This window comes from Lactuca saligna, chromosome 1 (assembly GCF_052625555.1).
Source record: "Lactuca saligna cultivar CGN05327 chromosome 1, ASM5262555v1, whole genome shotgun sequence".
Classification (NCBI taxonomy): Eukaryota; Viridiplantae; Streptophyta; class Magnoliopsida; order Asterales; family Asteraceae; genus Lactuca; species Lactuca saligna.
Window position 1 is genome coordinate 43162225 of NC_136417.1, and position 21678 is coordinate 43183902.

Here is a 21678-nt window from a genome sequence, read left to right on the forward strand (position 1 = left end):
AAGTTAACATAAATATTGATTTTTTTTATCCTTATACATGTGCTAGTGCCGATTCATTCATCCCCTAATCACTGGTTATTTGGGGAACTACAATTGGCATCAATGGAAGTCTATACTTATGACAGTCTCGGTAGAGAGGCTTATGAAAAATTCAACTCTTATGGAACCTTTACCAAATTTAAAGATCGGGTGGTTGATTATTTAAACAAGACTGACTATTGGGCGCGGAGGAACATCCCAAGGATTCCATTGAGTATGTAATTCATTTATGAAACAAATGTTCCCCAACAAAATAGTCATTTGGTATATTGCAGTGTTTTTGTTTGTATGTTTATGGAACAATTAGTTTCAGACCAACCAATATGTGAACTTATTGACCCAAGGAATGCAACTTTAGAGTTTCGCCAACAGATGGCAAAAAAAAATTGGGGGTCGAGTCTTGGTCCTATGTAGTTGGATTATATATTTGTATATGTAATTGAAAGGCAAAATGAATAAGTTGAGATCAATAACATTTAATAAAACATTAAAAATTAACTTAATACCTGCAAAGTTACGTCTTTGAAACCACCACTATTGCATTGTTACACGAAAAAAATCGATCAACATAAGTATCGACACCTTACGTGTATGTCTAGATAATGCATTTATATACTCCGCACTGTTGGACGACATAAGATTGTATCGGTTCCCTCTAAAATGTGTCATATACCAAGTTTATGGATTTATACTTTATAAGTACTCTCATACTGGTTCTTTTGTCTTTTTCATAACTTCCATGGCAGCGTCAAAAGCATCAACTGTGTACGCCCTACAAGCCTCCCAAAAAATTCCTTTAACAGTGTTACTCTTCCCGAATCTAGATACTATGTTGAAATACAAATGGACACCACATATTCCATGATGAGCATGAGGAAAAATGTTGGCAACAGATATTGCTATAGATGGAGACCTATCAAATATAATTGTAAGCTCCTGCATATCGCCTATGCAATCACGTAGTTTTTGAAAAAACCATGTCCAAGAATCTGTACACTCATTTTTGCATATACCATATGCAACTGGTAATATTTGGTTTTGTCCGTCCTTAGTAACCGCAAGTAACATGGTACCTTTGAACTCGCCCTCTAGGTGGACACCATCTACTATAAGGGTCGGTTTACAAAAATTGTCAAAAGTGCGTACCTACAATACATTGTATATCTATTCAAATACACCAAAATAAAAATGAAAAAAATAATAAAATATTAAAATACTAACCAAACAACCAAGTGTGACGTACAAAAACTCAAAGCGATCATCACCATCTATTTTAATATGTGTCACCGTACTCGAATTATGTTTGACCAAATTGTGGAAATAAGTCGGAAGTTTGGTAAAAGAGACATCTTTCGTACCCCTTAACGACAACAATGCATATTGCTTCGCAGGCCATGCCTGATGGTATGAGATATTGATATTCAATTGGGCATTCATATCATTAATAATATCTTTTCCCGATAAACTCTACTATAATCTTCAGCCAAAACATCAGCAAGATATTCACCCAAAACATATATGTTTGCTTGTCGATGATTAGGTTGCAAAATTGTTGAAGAACATGTGTGTACATCAACAAATTTATTCACTTGGAAAAGTCCATCAGAAATTTTAATTGCTTTTTCTCTTAGTAACCAAAAACAATTTTTCACACACACAGCCTCATACCTTGATTTGGTGGATCTACTTGTCCTCATCTAAAAACCTTCTTGAAGACATTTTTTACCAATACACCGCTTTAAAAGTTCTTTGTTCTTAAATATACTCTCAGATTCAATCTTTTGGAGATTGATGTCTACCATCTGTGTTGGGATATATTCATTAATATCAACTGGGCATGCTGGTAGAGGGGACATACCGTAAAAAAGGTTATTGGGAAACTTCACTTTAACTTCATCACCGAACTCATCTCCATCTGAATTGATTTGTAAGTTGGTTATATCTAAACCTATATCAGCAACATCAACATAATCCTCGTAAACATGCTTTTTTTCATCTTTTTGACGCATAATTTTTTTCTTTTTACTTTTATCTACTACACGCTTATTTATAACTTTAACTTATTGTTCGGGAACATCAACACAACAACCACCCACGTCATTAAGATATGTACCAACGTCATCATCACCAACATACTTGTAATTCTCAAGATCCACATAGTGAATAGGTGAACAACTAACATTAACATTTTCAGCAACTCTATGAAATTGAGGTACACTAGGAGTATTGAAAGTACCTATCGGATCGTTGCTCCCTTTATAGTTGCATAAATTACCAACCAACTGATTTCCATTATGACCAGCCTCATTAACCTCATCTCCATCATCAACCATCACAAACACTTTCAAAACCCTTCCTCCGCTACATTTGATTACATTTATAAACATTCTATCATCCATGTCTTCAACTATAGTTATATAATAATTCAATTCAGGATAATGAAAAACGAAGACTAATTCTATATTTGTCTAACAAACAAATTTTGCTTCTCACCAAAGATACAAAATCACTATAACTAACATACTCATAAAATATCAAAGCGAATTCCGAAATAACTCCCTTTGGACATACGTATTACAGATTTGTTTCAATAACTTGTCATCTCCCACCGATTATAAGAGAAACCAAATATTCAATCATTTTTTAGAGAGATTTTAAAGAAATTTCTTAAACAAATAACTAGTAAATTGATAATTTTCTACAAAAGTTTATATATAATAATGTTATTTCGTAGTCAAACTCATTAATTTCATATTCAAAATTAAAAAAAAAAAAAAAAAAAAAAAAAAAAAAAAAACCATAATTTCGTAGATGAAAAAGAGAAGAAATCGCAGATGGACACAATCCATCTGCGATTTTAGCCTACTAATGCCCTATATATATATATATATATATATATATATATATATATATATATATATATATATATATATATATATATATATATATATATATATATATATATATATATATATATATATATATATATATACAAAAATTAAATTTAAAAATACCCCACCTGCGAATGTACAAGTGGCTAAAGCACAGCTGTGTTTTAACCACTTGTACAAATTGCAGATAGGATGTGAAAATCGCAGATGGACCATTCCAATCTGCGATTTCTGTAGCCAAGTTTGCAACTTCAATTTTTTTGGCTATTTTCCACAAAGTAATTAGTATATTTGACTAATTTTGTCATTTTCTCTTATGAATATATCATAACGAAATGTTTTATGGACCATTCCCATCTGCGATTTCTGTGGCCAAGTTTGCAACTTCAATTTTTTTGGCTATTTTCCACAAAGTAATTAGTATATTTGATTAATTTTGTCATTTTCTAAACGTTTTATAAAGTTTAAGTACTCTCTTGATAATTTTATATTTCATGATTTATAATATCAAAGAGTAAATTACATATTTAGTCCAGATGTTTGGTTTTCATAACACATTTGTTCTGATTATCGCCAATATTGAAGACATAGTCCCTATTACAACCTAAATTAGCACCTTTGGTCCCTCCTTCTTGACACAGTTACTATATTTCATTTGACTGATCATATGACATGCAGATGAGGGTATTTTAGTCTTTTTACATCTCCATATGTCACTTCCTATCGCATCTCTCTTTAAGTGTATTTTGTTAACAAACAAAACTCATAAGAAATAGTACAACAATTAGTTTTTCTTTAAGTAGACCATAAAACCATGATTCGGATGTTTGATTGAGAAATAAGTGACTTCAATTAAAAGTCTATTGCAAATTGTAATTGAAGTTGTATATTATAGTTACCAAAACTTACGTTTTGTGGCGGGTTAATGTGAACCACTCAGATAATGATACCCCTGGAAAGTTTTCGTGTTGGATCGCTAATTACTTAGATGATAACTGTGTCAAGGGGGATGTACAATTTGAAAGTAATTAATGGTTTACTCAAATAAATTTATTTAAAGACATTCACGGAAAGAAATTTAAAGGCTTTGAATTAACTTTAAAGGCTTTTGGAGTACAATTTGAAAGAAATTAATGGTTTACTCAAATAAATTAATTGAAAGACATTATTGGAAGAAACTTAAAAGCTGTTACTATATAAAGGCTGTTACTATATAATTTGAAGGTAATTTATTGAAAGTAATTTATGGTTTACTCAATAAAAGTTTATTGAAAGATTTTTAGTGAAAGAAATTTAAAGTCTGTTACGATATATTTTGCGTATTATAGTTATACTCTATAGGTGTGAACAAAAGAATCCTTGTTCATATAATTACTCGGGACTTTTCTTTTTACCTTTTAAAATTAAATTGGGAAAAGAAAAGTGATATAAAAGAGAGCTTCAAAGTCTTTAATGTTAGAGAAAGAAAAAGTTATACAGACAAAAGAGAAAGTGAAGGAGAAAGAGAAAGAGAGAGAAAGTGATAAATAAATAAATAAATAAATAAAAACATTATTAAAAAAATGCGATCAGAAGCATCTGAGGAGAAGATAAAGAGAAGGAGAGAGCAGTTGGAATGGTTCGAAATGCAAAGTCTTGAACTTGTCTCTGAAAACCCAAGCCCACCCTTGGGTTCTTCTTCTTCTTCTTCACAAAACAAAGAAACCATGGAAATGGAAGGAGAGAATAGTAAAAATGCAGAGAAAGATAAGGGTGTTTCAGTAGGATTTGGAGAGTTATTTAGATTCGCAGATAGATTAGACTATGTGTTAATGGGTATCGGAACAATCGGTGCCTTTGTTCATGGTTGTTCGTTACCTATTTTCCTCAGATTCTTCGCTGATCTTGTCAATTCATTTGGCTCCAATGCTAACGACATTGATAAAATGACTCATGAAGTGTTAAGGGTAACTTTCTTTGTCTCCAAATCCAGCTTTTTTTCATCATAAAAAACTTCATCTTTTCATTTCCTTTCAAATTCTTGCAGTACGCATTTTACTTTCTGATAGTCGGAGCTGCAATATGGGCATCTTCATGGGCAGGTATGCTTGTTTGTTCTAAATTCTTCACCTTTTAGGGATCAATTTCAATTATTCTTGAAAAAGATGGGAAATTTGACATGGGTTTTATTATTTATTTGCAGAGATATCATGTTGGATGTGGACAGGAGAGAGACAATCAACAAAAATGAGGATTAAATATCTTGAAGCAGCACTGAGTCAAGATATTCAGTTCTTTGACACTGAAGTCAGAACTTCAGATGTTGTATATGCGATCAATACTGATGCTGTTATGGTTCAAGACGCCATTAGTGAAAAGGTGAAAAAGATCAAATCTTTTTGACTCGTACATATGAGATTATTAACTCTGTGTTTGTTTGTGTGTGTGTGTGTGTGTGCGTGTAGCTAGGGAATTTTATACACTATATGGCGACATTTGTATCTGGATTTGTGGTGGGATTCACAGCAGTTTGGCAATTGGCGCTTGTGACACTTGCAGTGGTGCCTTTGATTGCGATAATTGGAGCTATTCATACAATTACATTAGCGAAACTGTCTTCTAAGAGTCAAGAAGCTCTTTCGGAAGCTGGAAATATTGCTGAGCAGGTGTGTTTTTTTTACTTTTATATAGATATAATTCCCTTAAATCTATAAAATGAATTCAAGAAAGCAGTAATTTCTCTTTTTTTTTTTTTTTCCATGTGAGTTTGCTGAATTTGAGCTAAGTTCAACGACATATCAGTCTTTCCTCTTATTTTCCCATCTGGGTATTGCTTGATTTGACCTAAATTCAAGATGACGAAAACATCAGTCGTCCCCTGTTTTTTTTTTTCTATTTGGATCAAGGAAAAAAAAATCATTTTTTCCATGTTTCTTTCGATTTTTAAGAAATATATCAGTCTTTCCTCTAATTTTCTATCTGGGTATTGTTTTTCTACAAATGAATATTGTTTTTCTTTTTGGGGAAAGAAAAAAAATCCATATTTTTCTTGTTTCTTAATCTGACTATCAATATTTTAGAGCAAACTTCACAAAAAATTTAAGCTTTTTAATGTTTTATAATCTGAATGTTGTTATATTTGGACAAACTGAAGCGAAAAAATAAAAAATAAAAAAGACACTCATGTTCTTGCATATGGGTGTTGGTTGAATTTGAGCCAAATTCAAGAAATTATTAACGACTTCAAAAAGCTAATCTGTTTTACCATCTGGATACTTTCTTGATCCATCAAAATATACAGACAATCGCACAAATTCGAACAGTTTTAGCATATGTTGGTGAATCAAGAGCATTACAAGCCTACTCTTCTGCATTAAAGATCTCACAAAAACTCGGATACAAGACTGGATTTTCAAAAGGATTAGGATTAGGAGCAACTTATTTCACAGTCTTTTGTTGCTATGCTCTTCTTCTATGGTACGGAGGCTATCTTGTTCGCCACCATTACACCAACGGAGGACTCGCCATTTCCACCATGTTCTCCGTCATGATCGGTGGCCTGTAAGTCTTCCTCTTTCAAAAAACTCCAATAAACCCCATTAATCAATCTCGTTTTATTCTAATTATTCCGATTCCAAAATTCAAAATTTGACAGAGCTTTAGGCCAATCAGCTCCAAGTATGTCTGCGTTTGCGAAAGCACGAGTAGCAGCGGGTAAAATCTATAGAATTATCGATCATAAACCGAGCGTCGACAAAAACTCTGAATCGGGATTGGAATTGGATTCCGTTTCCGGCCAATTAGAGCTGAAAAACATCGAATTTTCATACCCTTCAAGACCAGATGTTAAAATTCTAAACAATTTCACTTTAACTGTTCCTGCCGGAAAAACAATTGCATTGGTCGGAAGCAGTGGTTCTGGGAAAAGCACGGTGGTTTCTCTAATCGAAAGGTTCTACGATCCCACCTCAGGTAATAATCAATCTCAATGTACAACCCTACACGCACATAGTACAACATGAATACCTCTAATCTTGCTTAATTTCAACACAGGACAAGTAATGCTTGATGGGCATGACATAAAAGGTCTGAATTTGCGATGGTTAAGGCAACAAATTGGTCTAGTTAGCCAAGAACCTGCACTTTTTGCAACCACCATTAAAGAAAATATCCTCTTGGGTCGACCCGATGCATACATGGGTGAGATTGAAGAAGCTGCACGTGTGTCAAATGCTCATTCGTTCATTATCAAATTACCAGATGCCTATGATACTCAGGTAGGTTAAAAACTTATAATCTTGTTTTTATTTTGTGGGTCCACTTTGGTAACTTTTATGCTTTGATATTAATGGTGATTGTTCTTGATTTTTGGATGCATTTGGAGGGTAGGGTTTGATTTTTCTTTAGTTTTCTTTAGTTAAAGTTGGTTGCTTTTTGGTTGTTTGTAAAGATTAAAAATGAGTGGCAAATTTGGTAAAAAAAGGAAAACCTAACTTGGTGTAAAAGTCAAATGTAGTAAGGTAACGTTTTCTTTCGAGGGGAATGCATTAATTGAGAAGTTTGAAACCTGGTTTTTTCAGTCAACACTCCATGTGCAAAATGCAGATTTATGCAAGAAACAAGAACATAACTGTAACACCAGTGTGTGTATGTGTAAAAGGACAATATCGATAAATATAAAATATATACAACTATACACATTTTATAATTCATATCAAATGTACACTGTATCCATCACATGACTGACAAACGCAAAGATTTCGGTTGACCAGAAGCATGTTCAAGAAACAGTTTGACCATGTACTCCCTGAATTTGTTGACTTTTATCAGTCAAACATGTTGCTTCCAATTTTGAAAATTTATGAGCATCTGTTTTAGTTTGTGAGAAAAATCAGCAACCCTATGGAATTAGATAGAAGTACTATGAATATGATTTCAAAAGTTCAAAGATTGACGTTGAAATGGTAAATGCAGGTTGGGGAGAGAGGATTACAATTATCGGGTGGACAAAAGCAGAGAATAGCGATAGCAAGAGCAATGTTAAAGAATCCAGCGATCTTGCTTTTAGATGAAGCTACAAGTGCATTGGATTCAGAATCGGAAAAGTTAGTGCAAGAAGCCCTAGACAGGTTCATGATCGGAAGAACAACTCTGGTGATCGCCCACCGTCTCTCCACCATACGAAAGGCGGATCTCGTGGTGGTTCTGCAACAGGGTAGTGTTTCAGAAATCGGAACTCACGATGATCTGATGAGCAAAGGCGAAAATGGCGTCTACGCGAAGCTCATAAAAATGCAGGAAGTTGCACATGAAACCGCCATGAATAACGCCAGAAAGAGCAGTGCGAGACCTTCGAGTGCGAGACCTTCGAGTGCGAGAAACTCAGTGAGTTCACCTATAATGACTCGGAACTCGTCGTATGGGAGATCGCCGTTTTCCCGGAGGTTATCTGATTTCTCGACGTCGGAATTTAGTTTATCAGTCGAGGGAGGTTACCCTAACTACAAACTCGAGAAGCTTCCATTTAAAGAGCAAGCAAGTTCGTTCTGGCGGCTGGTGAAGATGAACTCGCCGGAGTGGAGCTACGCCTTGGTTGGGTCGGTGGGTTCCGTCGTTTGTGGGTCCCTCAGTGCATTCTTTGCTTACGTTCTCAGTGCAGTGCTCAGTGTTTACTACAGCCAAGACCATGAATACATGATTAAACAGATCGGAAAATACTGTTATTTATTGATCGGCGTGTCATCGGCGGCTCTTATTTTCAACACCTTGCAGCATTCTTTCTGGGATGTCGTCGGAGAAAATTTAACAAAACGTGTTCGCGAGAAAATGCTAGCGGCAGTTTTAAAAAATGAAATGGCATGGTTCGATCAGGAGGAGAATGAAAGCTCGAGAGTCGCCGCTAGGCTAGCTCTAGATGCCAATAATGTCAGGTCGGCAATTGGTGACCGGATTTCTGTAATCATGCAGAACTCCGCCCTCATGTTGGTGGCCTGCACCACCGGATTTATTCTCCAATGGCGTCTTGCTCTTGTTCTTGTTGCTGTGTTCCCTGTCGTGGTTGCAGCGACTGTTTTGCAGAAAATGTTCATGCAAGGATTTTCCGGCAACTTGGAAGGTGCACACGCGAAGGCCACCCAACTCGCCGGAGAGGCGGTGGCTAATATGAGAACAGTGGCGGCGTTCAACTCAGAGTCAAAAATAGTCGACCTTTTTAAAACCAGTCTTGATACCCCACTTCGTAGATGCTTCTGGAAGGGACAAATAGCCGGACAAGGATTCGGGATCGCGCAATTCTTGCTATACGGTTCATACGCGATCGGTCTTTGGTACGCTTCATGGCTCGTAAAACACGGAATCTCTGATTTCTCAAAGACAATTCGCGTGTTCATGGTTCTCATGGTGTCAGCCAATGGTGCAGCCGAAACCCTAACCCTAGCTCCTGATTTCATCAAAGGCGGTCGAGCCATGCAGTCTGTGTTCGAACTTCTCGATAGAAAAACCGAGATCGAACCAGACGATCAGGACTCGACTACAGTGCCCGACAAGATCCGAGGCGAAATCGAACTAAAACACATCGATTTCGCCTACCCTTCCCGCCCAGACACTTTAATTTTTCGTGATCTTTCTTTACGCGCCCGGGCCGGGAAGAGTCTCGCTCTGGTCGGCCCAAGTGGTTGCGGGAAGAGCTCAGTGATCTCCCTGATACAACGATTCTACGACCCGTCCTCTGGACGGGTCGCAATCGACGGAAAAGACATCCGTAAATATAACCTAAAGTCACTGCGTTGTCATATCGCAGTGGTCCCGCAAGAGCCCTGTCTCTTTGCCACCACGATATACGAAAACATTGCGTACGGACACGAGGCGGCAACAGAGGCAGAGATCATCGAGGCGGCCACCCTGGCGAACGCCCACAAGTTCATATCCGCATTACCTTCCGGATACAAAACATTTGTGGGCGAACGCGGGGTGCAGCTCTCAGGCGGGCAAAAGCAACGGGTGGCAATCGCGAGGGCGTTTTTGAGAAAAGCGGAAATTGTATTACTAGACGAGGCTACAAGTGCGTTAGATGTGGAGTCAGAGAAGTGTATTCAAGAAGCGCTTGAGCGTGTGTGTTTGGGGAAAACAACAATTGTTGTTGCGCATAGGTTGTCGACTATACGAAATGTTCATAGTATTGCGGTTATTGATGATGGGAAAGTGGTGGAACAAGGGTCGCATTCACATTTGTTGAAGACTTATGTGGATGGATGTTATGCGAAGATGATTCAATTGCAGAGATTTTCGCATGGGCATGAGGTTGTAAACATGGCTTCCATTGGTTCGAGTTCATCCTAATTAAGAAACCAACATGAGGTATCTTGAGTGTTTTGTGTAATTGTGTTCTATTTTTTGTTTTTGTTTTTCTGGTTGTAACCTTAATATATAATGGTGAGTTTTAGTTGCATAGTTAATGTTGTTTACAGTAAATTATACCAAAGAACCAATGTACTCGTCAAAACTTAACTTCAACATCGGTTCTCTAAGAATTACGTACAAAAAATATTGAGACAATGAGACATGTATTTTCAAATATTAATGGAAGTCGTTTCATATTTTCTGTAGCAAGATGAATAATACTACAGTATGAGTGTACAACTACAATTTTTTTAATTTATCTACCAAGTACTTGTAACATAATAGTTATATATTTGTACTTTTTTTAATGTTTTTGTTTAAAAGTATATCACGTGAAGTTGAGCATGATTACAAGAAATATCAGACTTTGGAACGGACTACGTCGATTTTTTTCTGGTTTTTTATGTTGTATTTGTATCTTAGAATAAATTACATTTTTGATACCTAACTTTGGTTCCAGTCTAAAACTTTATGCCAATTATAGTCCAATAAAAACCAAAAATTGCAAGAGAAAACTATTGAGAATATAATTTATGGATAAACCTAGGGACCAAAATCATAACAACTATTTGAAAATAGACACCAAAATTACAAGAGAAAACCATGTTGAACAAAATTTACAGTTTTTGAACAAACTCGTACCAAAAACTGAACATTTTCCAATCAACAACATACACTTGATAACCATATATTATGAACATGGACTTTTAGGAATGAAAATGCAAGGATGTTTTCTTTTTCTTACCGAGTTTAAAGTATTAAATATTAGGTTATTATAAAATACCAACCAAAAATATTTACTTTGTTTTTTAGATCATTTGTCTTTTAATTGGACCAATAAACTTGTTCAAGTTCTTTTTACATTGTAGGAGTAGATTTCAAAAGAATAACTATATCAAATTGAATGTCACATTGGACAGTGGTGTCATTGTGGACACAAGTAAACAAACTTATATCATATTAGATGTCATTGTGGTGCCATATTGAATGACACATTGGATAACTATGTCATATTGAATGTCACATTAGACACAAGTAAACATATTAGATGTCATTGTGAACACCACATAGGATTTAACAATTAATACAATCGTACTTAGTTGAAATCCACAATTGTAGAAAGTTGTTGATTGGGATGCGAGGTTGCAATGAGTATTTCGTGTCATGGTCTATTGATTATAAAGAAGAAATGGACCTAATGTACATATAACTTTATCTAGACATACATACATCATTCAGTACTTAATGAAGGAAAAGGAAAAAAGAAACAACCCCTTAATTGAGAATTGTATATATTTCACATGGTGGTCTCATATGGTGATAGCAACCAACCAAAGTTTGGGTAACAAGATAGAGTGGTCCACATGATTAGGTCTTTAAGTGGCCTTCATTTCATATGCCAATGTTTTATATCTTGTGACAATAATAGTACTCTAATACTATATAGTTTATATGTAATGTTTACACTCCATGAAAACAATAGTACTAGTACTCTAATACCATGGAAAGCAAAAAAGAAACACAATGAAACTAACTTCAATTTAACAAGAAGATGAATAATAATAATATTACTTCTATGATATTGATTTGTGTTTTGAAGGTTTGATTCTTCTTACATTGCATATTGAATTCAAGAAACATAAAGTATCGACAAAAACAGAGAAACTAAGCTCACATGGACATTAACTTTGGTCCATTATCGGGCATGCCCATTCCAGCTGCCAGGTCAGCATCGAGCTGTGTGTGTGGTGCGGGACCCGCCATTATCTTCAATCTGCAAGAATCAGAAAAGGCTCAACGAAAGAATAACGATAATAAACTAAGTTTATGTATTGAGCTTTCTGTTTTATCATGTTCTCTGTTTATGTACTATGTTTATGCAGTTTCCACCAAAAGTAGATGAAAAAAGATGTAAACTTGCTTCTTCTTTTATCTTTTCCTGTGTTTTTTATAAGGGTCCACCTTGTTTATTAACTGCAATGTACCATGTGTAATTGTGTATGTCCATGGCTAGTTGTTTATGAATTCACAGCATTAAAAACTCAGACCATCTTGTAGAAGAGCTAAACTTCCACTTCAGATGTCAATGGTTTTGAATCAAGAACAGAGTCAATATGATACTCCATGTAAAAAGTAGTTTACTTTAGTTTTTTTAGCTTCATAGTTGATGATTGAATTGTTTCCACAAGCATAAATGAAATTCAAAGCAAAACAACTGAAAGCAGCTAATCTGATAAGAGCTACCAAAAAGAAACATACCGCTTCTTGTGCTTTTTCGTCTTGAAATGGTCATCTCTCACTGTGATGTTCGCAAAATACCGACTGAAATCGCAAACAACAGTTCAAAATTAGAGATAAATATATAAAAAACCTAATTACAATATGATCTCAAATGAAATATGATATGAAATATCAAATGTGTAGAACGCAATTACTCACTCGCAGTGTAAACAGTAGTATTGACCCATCCCAGGAAGATCTTCATCTAATGGCAACGCCACCTTCTCAGCCTCTGGTTTCTTAAGCTCGTCATAAACAGCATCATCACGTGAGATAATGAAGTCAAGGAAAATAAACCCCAAAAACGCAGATATTATGTAGTTAGCTTGTAAGAAAGAATCAAAAGAACGACGAGAAAAGGATATCTTTAACAAGGAATTTATCGCGACGAAACGTTTTGTGAGAATATCTTCTCTTCTTCACCCTTCTGTGTGGACACTTTCCTCCCATCTTTTACCTCCCGCAGTCTGAAAATTGGGAAAATTTTCTCTGAAAACCCTAACCCTAGGGTTTCGATTTCCAAAAGAAAGAACCGGTTTGCTTTTGGCGGCTATTTCACAAGCCACCGGTTCAAGATCGGGCCGAGTTATATATGAATGAAGCCCAATTTCTTAATCTTGGCTTTCTTGCAAATTTAGAATATGTCATCTTTTCATTTTTCGTATATTTTCTTTATGAGTTTTTTTGAATAATTTAAATCCAATTATTTCTTTGTATCTTAATTTTTTTTCTATAAATTGGTTTGTATTTTGAAGTGTTACAATCTTATTATAATAAAGTTATACTTGTACAAAAAGTATGCAAAAAAATAGTTCATAGACCAAGTTATAGAACTGGCACATAAAAAATAGCTTTGCTATATACGGTTTGGTAATTATTTGAATTTTTAAAAAATAGTTCTCGACTCTAGAATTATTTGTAAATAGAGTAAATTACTGAAATCGTCCCTGTGGTTTGGTCAAAATTGCACGTTTAGTTCCTAACTTTTTTTTGCACTCGGATCGTCCCTCTGGTTTGATTTTGTTGCGTTTTTCGTTCCTATGGTTTGGTAAAAGTTGCATGTTTGGTCCCTAACTTTATGTATGTAAGGGACGAAAAATACAACAAAACTAAACCACAGGGATGAAGAACGCAACAAAATCAAACCACAGGGATGATCCGAATGCAAAAAAAAAAAAAAAAGTTAAGGACCAAACGTGTAATTTTGACCAAACCACAGGGACGATTTCAGTAATTTACTCTTGTAAATAAAAGAGTTTTTGATAAATTATTTTGTTATTACTGAAGTTATTGATTTAAATAATGAGTTTTGGGTAAATTACACCGTTGGTCCCTCGTGCACATGCCAGAAAGCATGTTTAGTCCCTATTTCCAAAATTTAACTCGTGCAGTCCCTCATTGTTATTTATCTTGCATGGTTAGTCCCTATGCACGTTAACTGTTAACTCCTTCCGTTTAAGCTACCCACGTGCCTTGCACGCAGGGGCATTTTCGTCTTTTTAGGGTTTGTGTCCATATTTAATGCCGTTACACCTTAAATCTTATAAAGAACACTGCAACCCTCTTTTCCTCTGTATCCTCTCGTTCGTCTCTTCCCCTCGTTCGTCTCTTCCCCTCGTTCGATCGATTTCTTCCAAATACATAACAATGATCGATATTAATGGCAATTGTGGAGCCACTGCAGTGATTCGCACATCTTATAGCAAAAGAAACCCTGGGAAACTCTATTATGCTTGTACAGTAAAGGTAAGGTTAATGATTTCAATTTCGTTCTTCGTCTTCTCTAATTTTGCCCTAATTCTTCATCTACTTTAATTGGTTCAGGGACCGTTATGCAAGTTCATAGGATGGGTGAATGATTATGATCAGGACTGTGATTGTATGGCGTTTAGGATGAAACTTGAAGAACAAAATCGCAAATTGAAGCTTTACCTAGTTATTAGCTGGGTTTTTTTTGTTTCAGTCCTTATATATAAAGTGTAGGTTAAGTAATGAAGTTGTTAGTATTTTGGTATGTGTATATTGTAATGGAGACTCTTTGTAATGTTATTTGTATTAACAAAAAAATTTCAATTTTAGTTGCAATATATTGTGTAATCATAATGTGGTGTTATCAGTTGGTGTTCAAATTTAATGAAAATGTGGTATTTGCAACATATGCAATATACCATTCAATACTAGCATCCAATATAACAATTAAAAAGGACAAAAACTCTAAAATATCCAAGATAACCATTGACCATTAACATAAAGGGACATCCAAAATAACAACATAGTCTTATGGCATACAAATAGTTATCCTACACAACAACAAAGTATCAAAATACAACACATAACAACAAAGTAATATGACAATAAATGCCTAACAAAAACATAGTTATCCTTCATGATCATGATACCAAACTACAAATTCTCAAAGCATGGGTCTTTTTCCTTTGTTCCCAACTCCATTTTGTACACCACCACTGCTACCTGCTGCACCTTCTCCTGTTGTATTCCCTGCTGCACCTTCTCCTGTTCCATTCCCAGTCTGTGATTGTCCCTTGCAGGTCCTTCCATTATGGCCCATATTTCCACATTTTGTGCATGTTACAGATTTCCATTTTGTGGACACTCCATCATCTTCTGTTGCAGATCTTCTTCTCTTTTTTTTTGGTCTGCCAATAGGGACACGATACTTTGGTGGTATCAACTTGGTAGGACATGTGCTTTTTTCCCACAATAACCTCCCATTAATAGGTTCAACTTTGAATACATACATTTCTTTCCATGTCTTGAGCCAATAAGTTGGGTGTACCCATGTCTCAGGTATTCCAACATTTTCATTGTTGAGCCTCATATCCCATATAGCTGCTATACTATGTTTGCAGGGTATGCCTGTCAGTTCCCACCTATTACATGAACAAGTTTGTTGGTCCATATTAACCACATACTGATTAGTACCTTCACTTGTAACCTGGTACTTCCCATTGCCACAGAACACTGCCCTACACTGTGCTGCCCTTTCTTTAATTTTTTCAAGGGTCTTAGTGGCTGTAGGAGTTAATGGGCCATTAGCTTTATCAATTTCTTTTTGAACCATGACAATTTTCCTCATGATATACTCCCTAATAAACTCCAAGCAACTGATAATTGGCTTATCACGACCCTTCACTATCTTGCTATTCAAACTCTCACACATATTATTCAACACAGCATCACAATGTGCCCTCCCTAATAAAACACAACTATATTAGATTATATTTAAAAATTATACACTTATAAACATAATATTATATACCTGAGAAGTGAGATCTAGACCAGTGCTTAGGTGGAATAGAATTAAGCCAGTCATATGCTTCACTGTTAAGTTTCTTTAGTTCTTCCATGGCACTGTTGAATTGTGGTATGGTGGTACATGTTGCACATTTCCAAAGACAATCCTTGAATTCCTTGCCCCTCCATTTACGTTTCATGTTCTCATGAAGATGCCTTAGGCAATATCTATGCTCTGCTGCTGGGAAAAGTTTCTCAAGTGCAGGCAATAACCCCTAAATCATCAAAAGAGTGAAGTTGCTTATTGAATTGTAAAACATGCATGTGAAAATGAATGGAGAAATTTATTTACCTTCTGTCTATCTGATATGAAAGTGAAGTTGGAGTTTGCATACAAACCAAGATCATCTCCTAAGTTAGTTAAAAACCAGGTCCATGAATTAAAGTTCTCTGCTTCAACAACTGCATATGCCAAAGGGTATGTGCAATTGTTCCCATCTAAACCCTGAATTATCATGTCAAACACAGTAATAAGCAAACAATTAACTATGGTCAAACATTAATCAAATACTAAAATATGATTATGCACATACCACTGCTGTCAGGATCATACCATGGTATGGACCCTTCATGAATGCACCATCAAGCCCTAGTAAATCTCTTTTCCCTGCTGCAAATCCACTTTTCAGTGGACCAAGACAAATGTATACTCGTTCAAATACCCTGGTCTCAGATGCATAACATGGTTCGCTTTGCACTTGAAGTTTGACTGTGGTGTTTGGATTTCTACTCTGCACCTCCTGTAAGTAGTCTCTTAGACATGAGTACTGAGCAGCAAAATCTCCCCTAATTGATTCCAGGGCTTTCGTTTTCGCCCTATGAACTTTCATGTCTGACAATCCAAGTTGGTATTTCTTCTCAAGCATCTCACGTAATGCTCTAAGTGGTATTTCTGGGTTTGCCTCCACTGTGTCAACAATCTGTTCAGAGAGAAACTTGTAGTTACATGCCCTAATTTTCCTTGTTTGAAGGCACGTATGTTGCTTTTCATAGGTCTTAACAGTCCAGTTAATGTCTTTTTTCCACTTACTCACTAGTAGGACCCATGGGCATTTATGAATAGAACCATCTTTCACTTTCTTTTTCTTTTGACTTGGTCCCACTTTGTCATTACTTTTGTTGGTCCCATCTGTTTCTAATATCCCAAGGTTTGGTATTGTCCCTTTGCAAACCACTCTAATCCTATTTTTGTCATTCTTGACGAAGTCTAACTCCCTTCTACTCTGTATGGAATGAAGATAAATTTGTTGTTTAACTTCCTTTGCTGTGCTAAAAGTCTGGTGGATGTAAAATGGATCTTTGACAGCAGCTGCTTCATTCTTATGTGCTCTTCGTAAATCTCTTATCTTCTTCCTTTTTTTACTAGCTTCACCCTCATCTGATGAAGATGCAGATACAAATTCTTCAGTGTTTATAACCTCTAATTCTTCATCACCTTCTACTGCTTCATCTCGATCATCAGGAAAACTTCCAACCCACTCCACGTCTTTGTCAATGTTGAGGTGAAAGTTCTTCATATCAACCTCTGGATCATCTAACAAATTATCTTCATCAACTATGTAGTCGCTATCTTGACTGTATTCACTATCTTCAGTGTTATCACTATCATGACTGTCTTTACTAGCTTGACTGTCTTCACCTGCTTTTTCACTATTTGGTTCATCTTGTTCCATAGGAGTCCCACCAAAAGGTTCACACCATTCAAATGTATCACCCAAACCATCAACATTAGGACATGTGCTTCCTATCATTGGTTCAGTCAAAGGGCTATCAATTCTTGGTATATAGGCAGGGGTTGACTCAACTGTTTCACTCAATGTAACAAGGGGTTGTTCCAAGGTTGTTTCAAGTAATGTACTAGGGGGTTCGTCCATAGTTTCTACATTCTCAAAAACAGGGGCTTCTTCACTAGGACAATCCCCTGAATTTGACCATGTCAATAACAAGCTTTTACGACAAAGGGACTCAGGAATTTCGTGTATCTTTATCTTTGCAGGGTTTGGGGACATTTGATACGTATGGAGCTTGGTTTCCCAAAACTCTGTATACACTTCTATCACCTTGTGTTCATACACGTATGACCTAAAGTGGTTTATATCTTCGTCACAACCCAAAGCATACAACCCAAAATCTAAATCCCAGGTTGGTCGTTTGAAATGATAATAAATACTTTTACCTGGTTCCACACAATCAAGCAATTCCATTATCTCGTCCATATCATGCACCGAGAACAAGTCACTATCAATGCCATCAATATATTTCATCTTCCCCTTTATGTATTTGCGGCCTGGAAACTTCGTAAAAACTCCACCATAGTTCAATCGTATCGAGAACATACTTGGATTGTCAGCTGCGAACCCAAAAAAAAAATTACGTTTTAGGAACGTATAATGGATGATCAACTGAAAATGTAGAAAATTTTACCGTATGAGCTTTGGAGGTCGTATTCCTCCCATTCTTGCCTAATCCTCCAGTTCACCATCGTAGAAAACTAGGGTTTTCTCGTGCAATGCTAAGGGTCGACGGAGGATGAAATCAGAAATGATCGGTTATCGAAGTCGCGCCATACTGGTTCATGTATAAAAACCCTGAAAAGACGAAAACGCCCCTGCGTGCAAGGCACGTGGGTAGCTTAAACGGAAGGAGTTAACAGTTAACGTGCATAGGGACTAACCATGCAAGATAAATAACAACGAGGGACTGCACGAGTTAAATTTTGGAAATAGGGACTAAACATGTTTTCTGGCATGTGCACGAGGGACCAACGGTGTAATTTACCCATGAGTTTTTTTGATAAACTACTTTATAAACTAAAATTTTCAACCGCTCAAAATTAACTTATGTGTCTATTATGTTTTTGTATCGAACAAACTCTGACATTTTCTTAAAATCCATTTTTTGCATCATAAAAGCTAATAAACACTTTTAGAAATAAACATAAATTGTTTTAAATAATATACAATCTCAAACACCCCCTAAAATCTCTATTCAAGATCAAATATCTAACTTTGTCACTCTAATACTACTTATATTATATATGATCATATCATATGCTATAATCAACAAACCCAAATTATCCAAAAATTATACCAATAAACTTTTGCATGTTTACGTAAGAGAAAGTTGTTTTAACATCTAAAACAACAAAAAAAACCATCCACATTCCCAAGATTTACCATACAACCAAGTATAAATCACCTATATGAAGCACCAAATTTGCCATTACTCATCAAATAACTTAAAAACCAATAACCTTAACATTCTTCTACAAACACCTAAAACTCATGCTTCACACGTCCCTTGAGAATACCAGGCACCGAAGGCAACTTTGACCCCCTGCCAGGTGGCATTGTGGGTCCCAACGAGGGACGAAACATGGAAGATATGCTCGAACCTTCACCTCCATCCACATCAACACACGCATTGTTTGCCACGTCATCGTGTTTTGATTGGTCAGAAAGCTTCATTGCTTTGAGAACATAATTGTCATCATGTAGCTCAAATGGGGTACTACAAAATCAGTTTTAACTATTAGTTAAATATCTAATTCCATTATTACCCTCAATAACAACAACATACATAATACTTATCTCACCTATTGAAGTCAAAATGAACAAGTTGCATATCTTCTGAAATTTCCACTTCTACAGTTGCATGAGGTCGAGTCTACAATTATCAATATGTTTGACTATTAGTCAAATACAAAATATACACAATAAAAAAAAATAATAAAACTCACAAAAAATTTACCTGTACGAGTATAAAAGGCAAAGCCACTCCGCCACTTGGCGCATTTCCAGAGGTGTATAACTCTTCATTCCTTTGTATCAGATTTTGAAGACCTACATACTTTTAGAAAAAAAAAAAGATTATTAGTTTCAAACTTTTTTAAAAAAAAGAAGAAGAAGATAAATATAAAATGATAAAGATTCTCACTTGATCTTGTAGTTCTTTCAAATAAGCAGTTTTCTTCTCGATTCTATTCCTTATAGCAAGACGTTCACCCTGACATATTCAACAGAAACTATATAAAATCTATGTATTTAAAAAAAGAATCTTGATGAGTTTTTATATAAGATTAGAAATATAAAAGTGGACCTTTATCTCTTCAATATCATTCAAGGTGGATCGAGGAAGACCTTTCCATTGTATTTCTTTTTTATCTTTAGATATAATATCCATAGCCATGAGAACATTCAAAGCATCATATACCCTTCTACGAATGTTCTTTTCATCATACTGTTGCTGTCATAAATATTCAAAAAAAACAAGAATTTTATAAGTATCAAATATCATTTCTTCATACCCAAATATCATTCATAAATATTTCTTTATACCTGATCAGGGGTTTGACCACCATCACCAGGGTCAGCAAATTCAGCTACAAGTTCATCTGCAACTTCATTATAAGTAGTTCTTCCCTTGCTTTCAACTTTTTCACACACTATGCAATATCAATATCAAAATAAGCATTACTTTTATACATAAAGAAAACATTATGAAAGCATTGAGACAAAGTAGAAACCTTTCATGCTGAATTGGCGAAGTCCTCTACCCCCTTTGTCCCCTCCAGTTGCACGTTGTGCTCGCTTCTTCTTTTTGTTACTAATAAAAACAAGAACTGAAATCAACACATAGTCCTATTTAATGCATTTAAGAATTTAACCACATCATTATTAGCTAAAATGGTTATTAAAGCCCAAATGTCACAAAAAATATGTGCCAATTTCAAGAAAGTATCAATGCAATTTCATCGTTCTTTCTTATGGTGTTACTAAACCAATAATTATGAAGTTTTCTGCAAATTAAACACTTAGCATTGTTTATATATGAACATTCATATTGATTTTGTAGCTGGGAAAGTAGACAGCATAAACGGCATACAAAAATGGAGTTGAAACCAAATTTCTTACCCAGCAGCTGCTTGAGATCCAGCATTATCTGTCTGAATATCAAGGTGATTCAACCTCAAAAATGTGTTCTCGCTAGCGGGTGTCACCGCCATGGTGGCCTCACTCCGGGTCGAAGGAGACCCGACACTGCCACTTGTTGAAACGGATTGACCCGAGGCGGTGGTGCCCCAGGACCGAGTCGCCCCACCTCCTCCTCTCGAAACAGCTGATGATGGATGTTTATCCCCAATAACTTCATCTTGATTATTCGAACCCGCAGTCACCATCAATACCCACCAAAATTCATCAACAACTTGCAAATTGGATAGATGCCCAGGTGAAAACCTGGTTGGAAAAACGTGGGATTTGATGGAAATTTTTAGGGATTTGGTGAGGAGACAGAAATTTAGTCTTAGAACATCAGCAGAGAGATTTCGCCTGTCGCTATAAATTTACTGTCTTCAAAACGAGGACAAGAGAATCGATCGACACTGGATACGTTGCTGGTGATTTATACAGCTCGTCGATCAGACCAATTGCGTAGAGAAAGAGTGTGGAGGTGACTGGTGAGGGGGGGAAACAACGAAGGGTTTCAGGTTTGTATGAAAACTGCTTTGGGAACAAATGTGTTTACTTTTATGAAACTAATTATTAGGTTGCTCTATTTTTTAGATTAATTATTAAGTCATTAAAATTTACAAATACAATTAAGTCATCATCTTAAAATTTTTAAGTAAAAACAATATATTAAAAATCTTACGTGGTGTTTGGTTCTACGAAGAAATTGAAATCTATGATATTCAATTTCATATTCTTTATTTTTAACTAGAAAAGATTCATTTAGCGTTACTGGAGTCGGAAGGTATTACTTTGTAAAGTAAAGT

The 21678-nt window shown here is 35.6% G+C and overlaps 3 protein-coding genes across 4 annotated transcripts; 1 reads left to right on the forward strand and 2 right to left on the reverse strand.

The window, feature by feature from the left end:
- The first annotated feature begins 4399 nt into the window (after positions 1–4399).
- On the forward strand, positions 4400–10363 carry LOC145034330 (ABC transporter B family member 1-like). Its single transcript, XM_078982720.1, has 8 exons — positions 4400–4876; positions 4957–5011; positions 5113–5288; positions 5375–5575; positions 6211–6470; positions 6565–6881; positions 6963–7186; positions 7884–10363. The coding sequence occupies exons 1-8, from the start codon at positions 4493–4495 to the stop codon at positions 10245–10247; spliced, it is 3981 nt and encodes a 1326-aa protein (XP_078838846.1). The 5' UTR covers positions 4400–4492; the 3' UTR covers positions 10248–10363.
- A 1484-nt stretch (positions 10364–11847) lies between these two features.
- On the reverse strand, positions 11848–13140 carry LOC145034341 (zinc finger (C2H2 type) family protein). The gene is made up of 4 exons (XM_078982731.1): positions 12953–13140; positions 12747–12855; positions 12567–12629; positions 11848–12081 (listed from the first exon to the last, which is right to left on the reverse strand). The coding sequence occupies exons 1-4, from the start codon at positions 13035–13037 to the stop codon at positions 11979–11981; spliced, it is 360 nt and encodes a 119-aa protein (XP_078838857.1). The 5' UTR covers positions 13038–13140; the 3' UTR covers positions 11848–11978.
- A 5835-nt stretch (positions 13141–18975) lies between these two features.
- On the reverse strand, positions 18976–21416 carry LOC145034349 (transcription factor-like protein DPB). 2 transcript variants are annotated; one of them, XM_078982745.1, is made up of 8 exons: positions 20816–21416; positions 20428–20507; positions 20240–20346; positions 20001–20141; positions 19839–19907; positions 19653–19751; positions 19498–19568; positions 18976–19412 (listed from the first exon to the last, which is right to left on the reverse strand). In XM_078982745.1, the coding sequence occupies exons 1-8, from the start codon at positions 21079–21081 to the stop codon at positions 19178–19180; spliced, it is 1068 nt and encodes a 355-aa protein (XP_078838871.1). In that variant the 5' UTR covers positions 21082–21416; the 3' UTR covers positions 18976–19177. The 2 variants fall into 2 exon arrangements, with proteins under 2 accessions (XP_078838871.1, XP_078838865.1); XM_078982739.1 differs by having other exon boundaries at positions 20001–20147.
- Between the last annotated feature and the right edge of the window lie 262 nt (positions 21417–21678).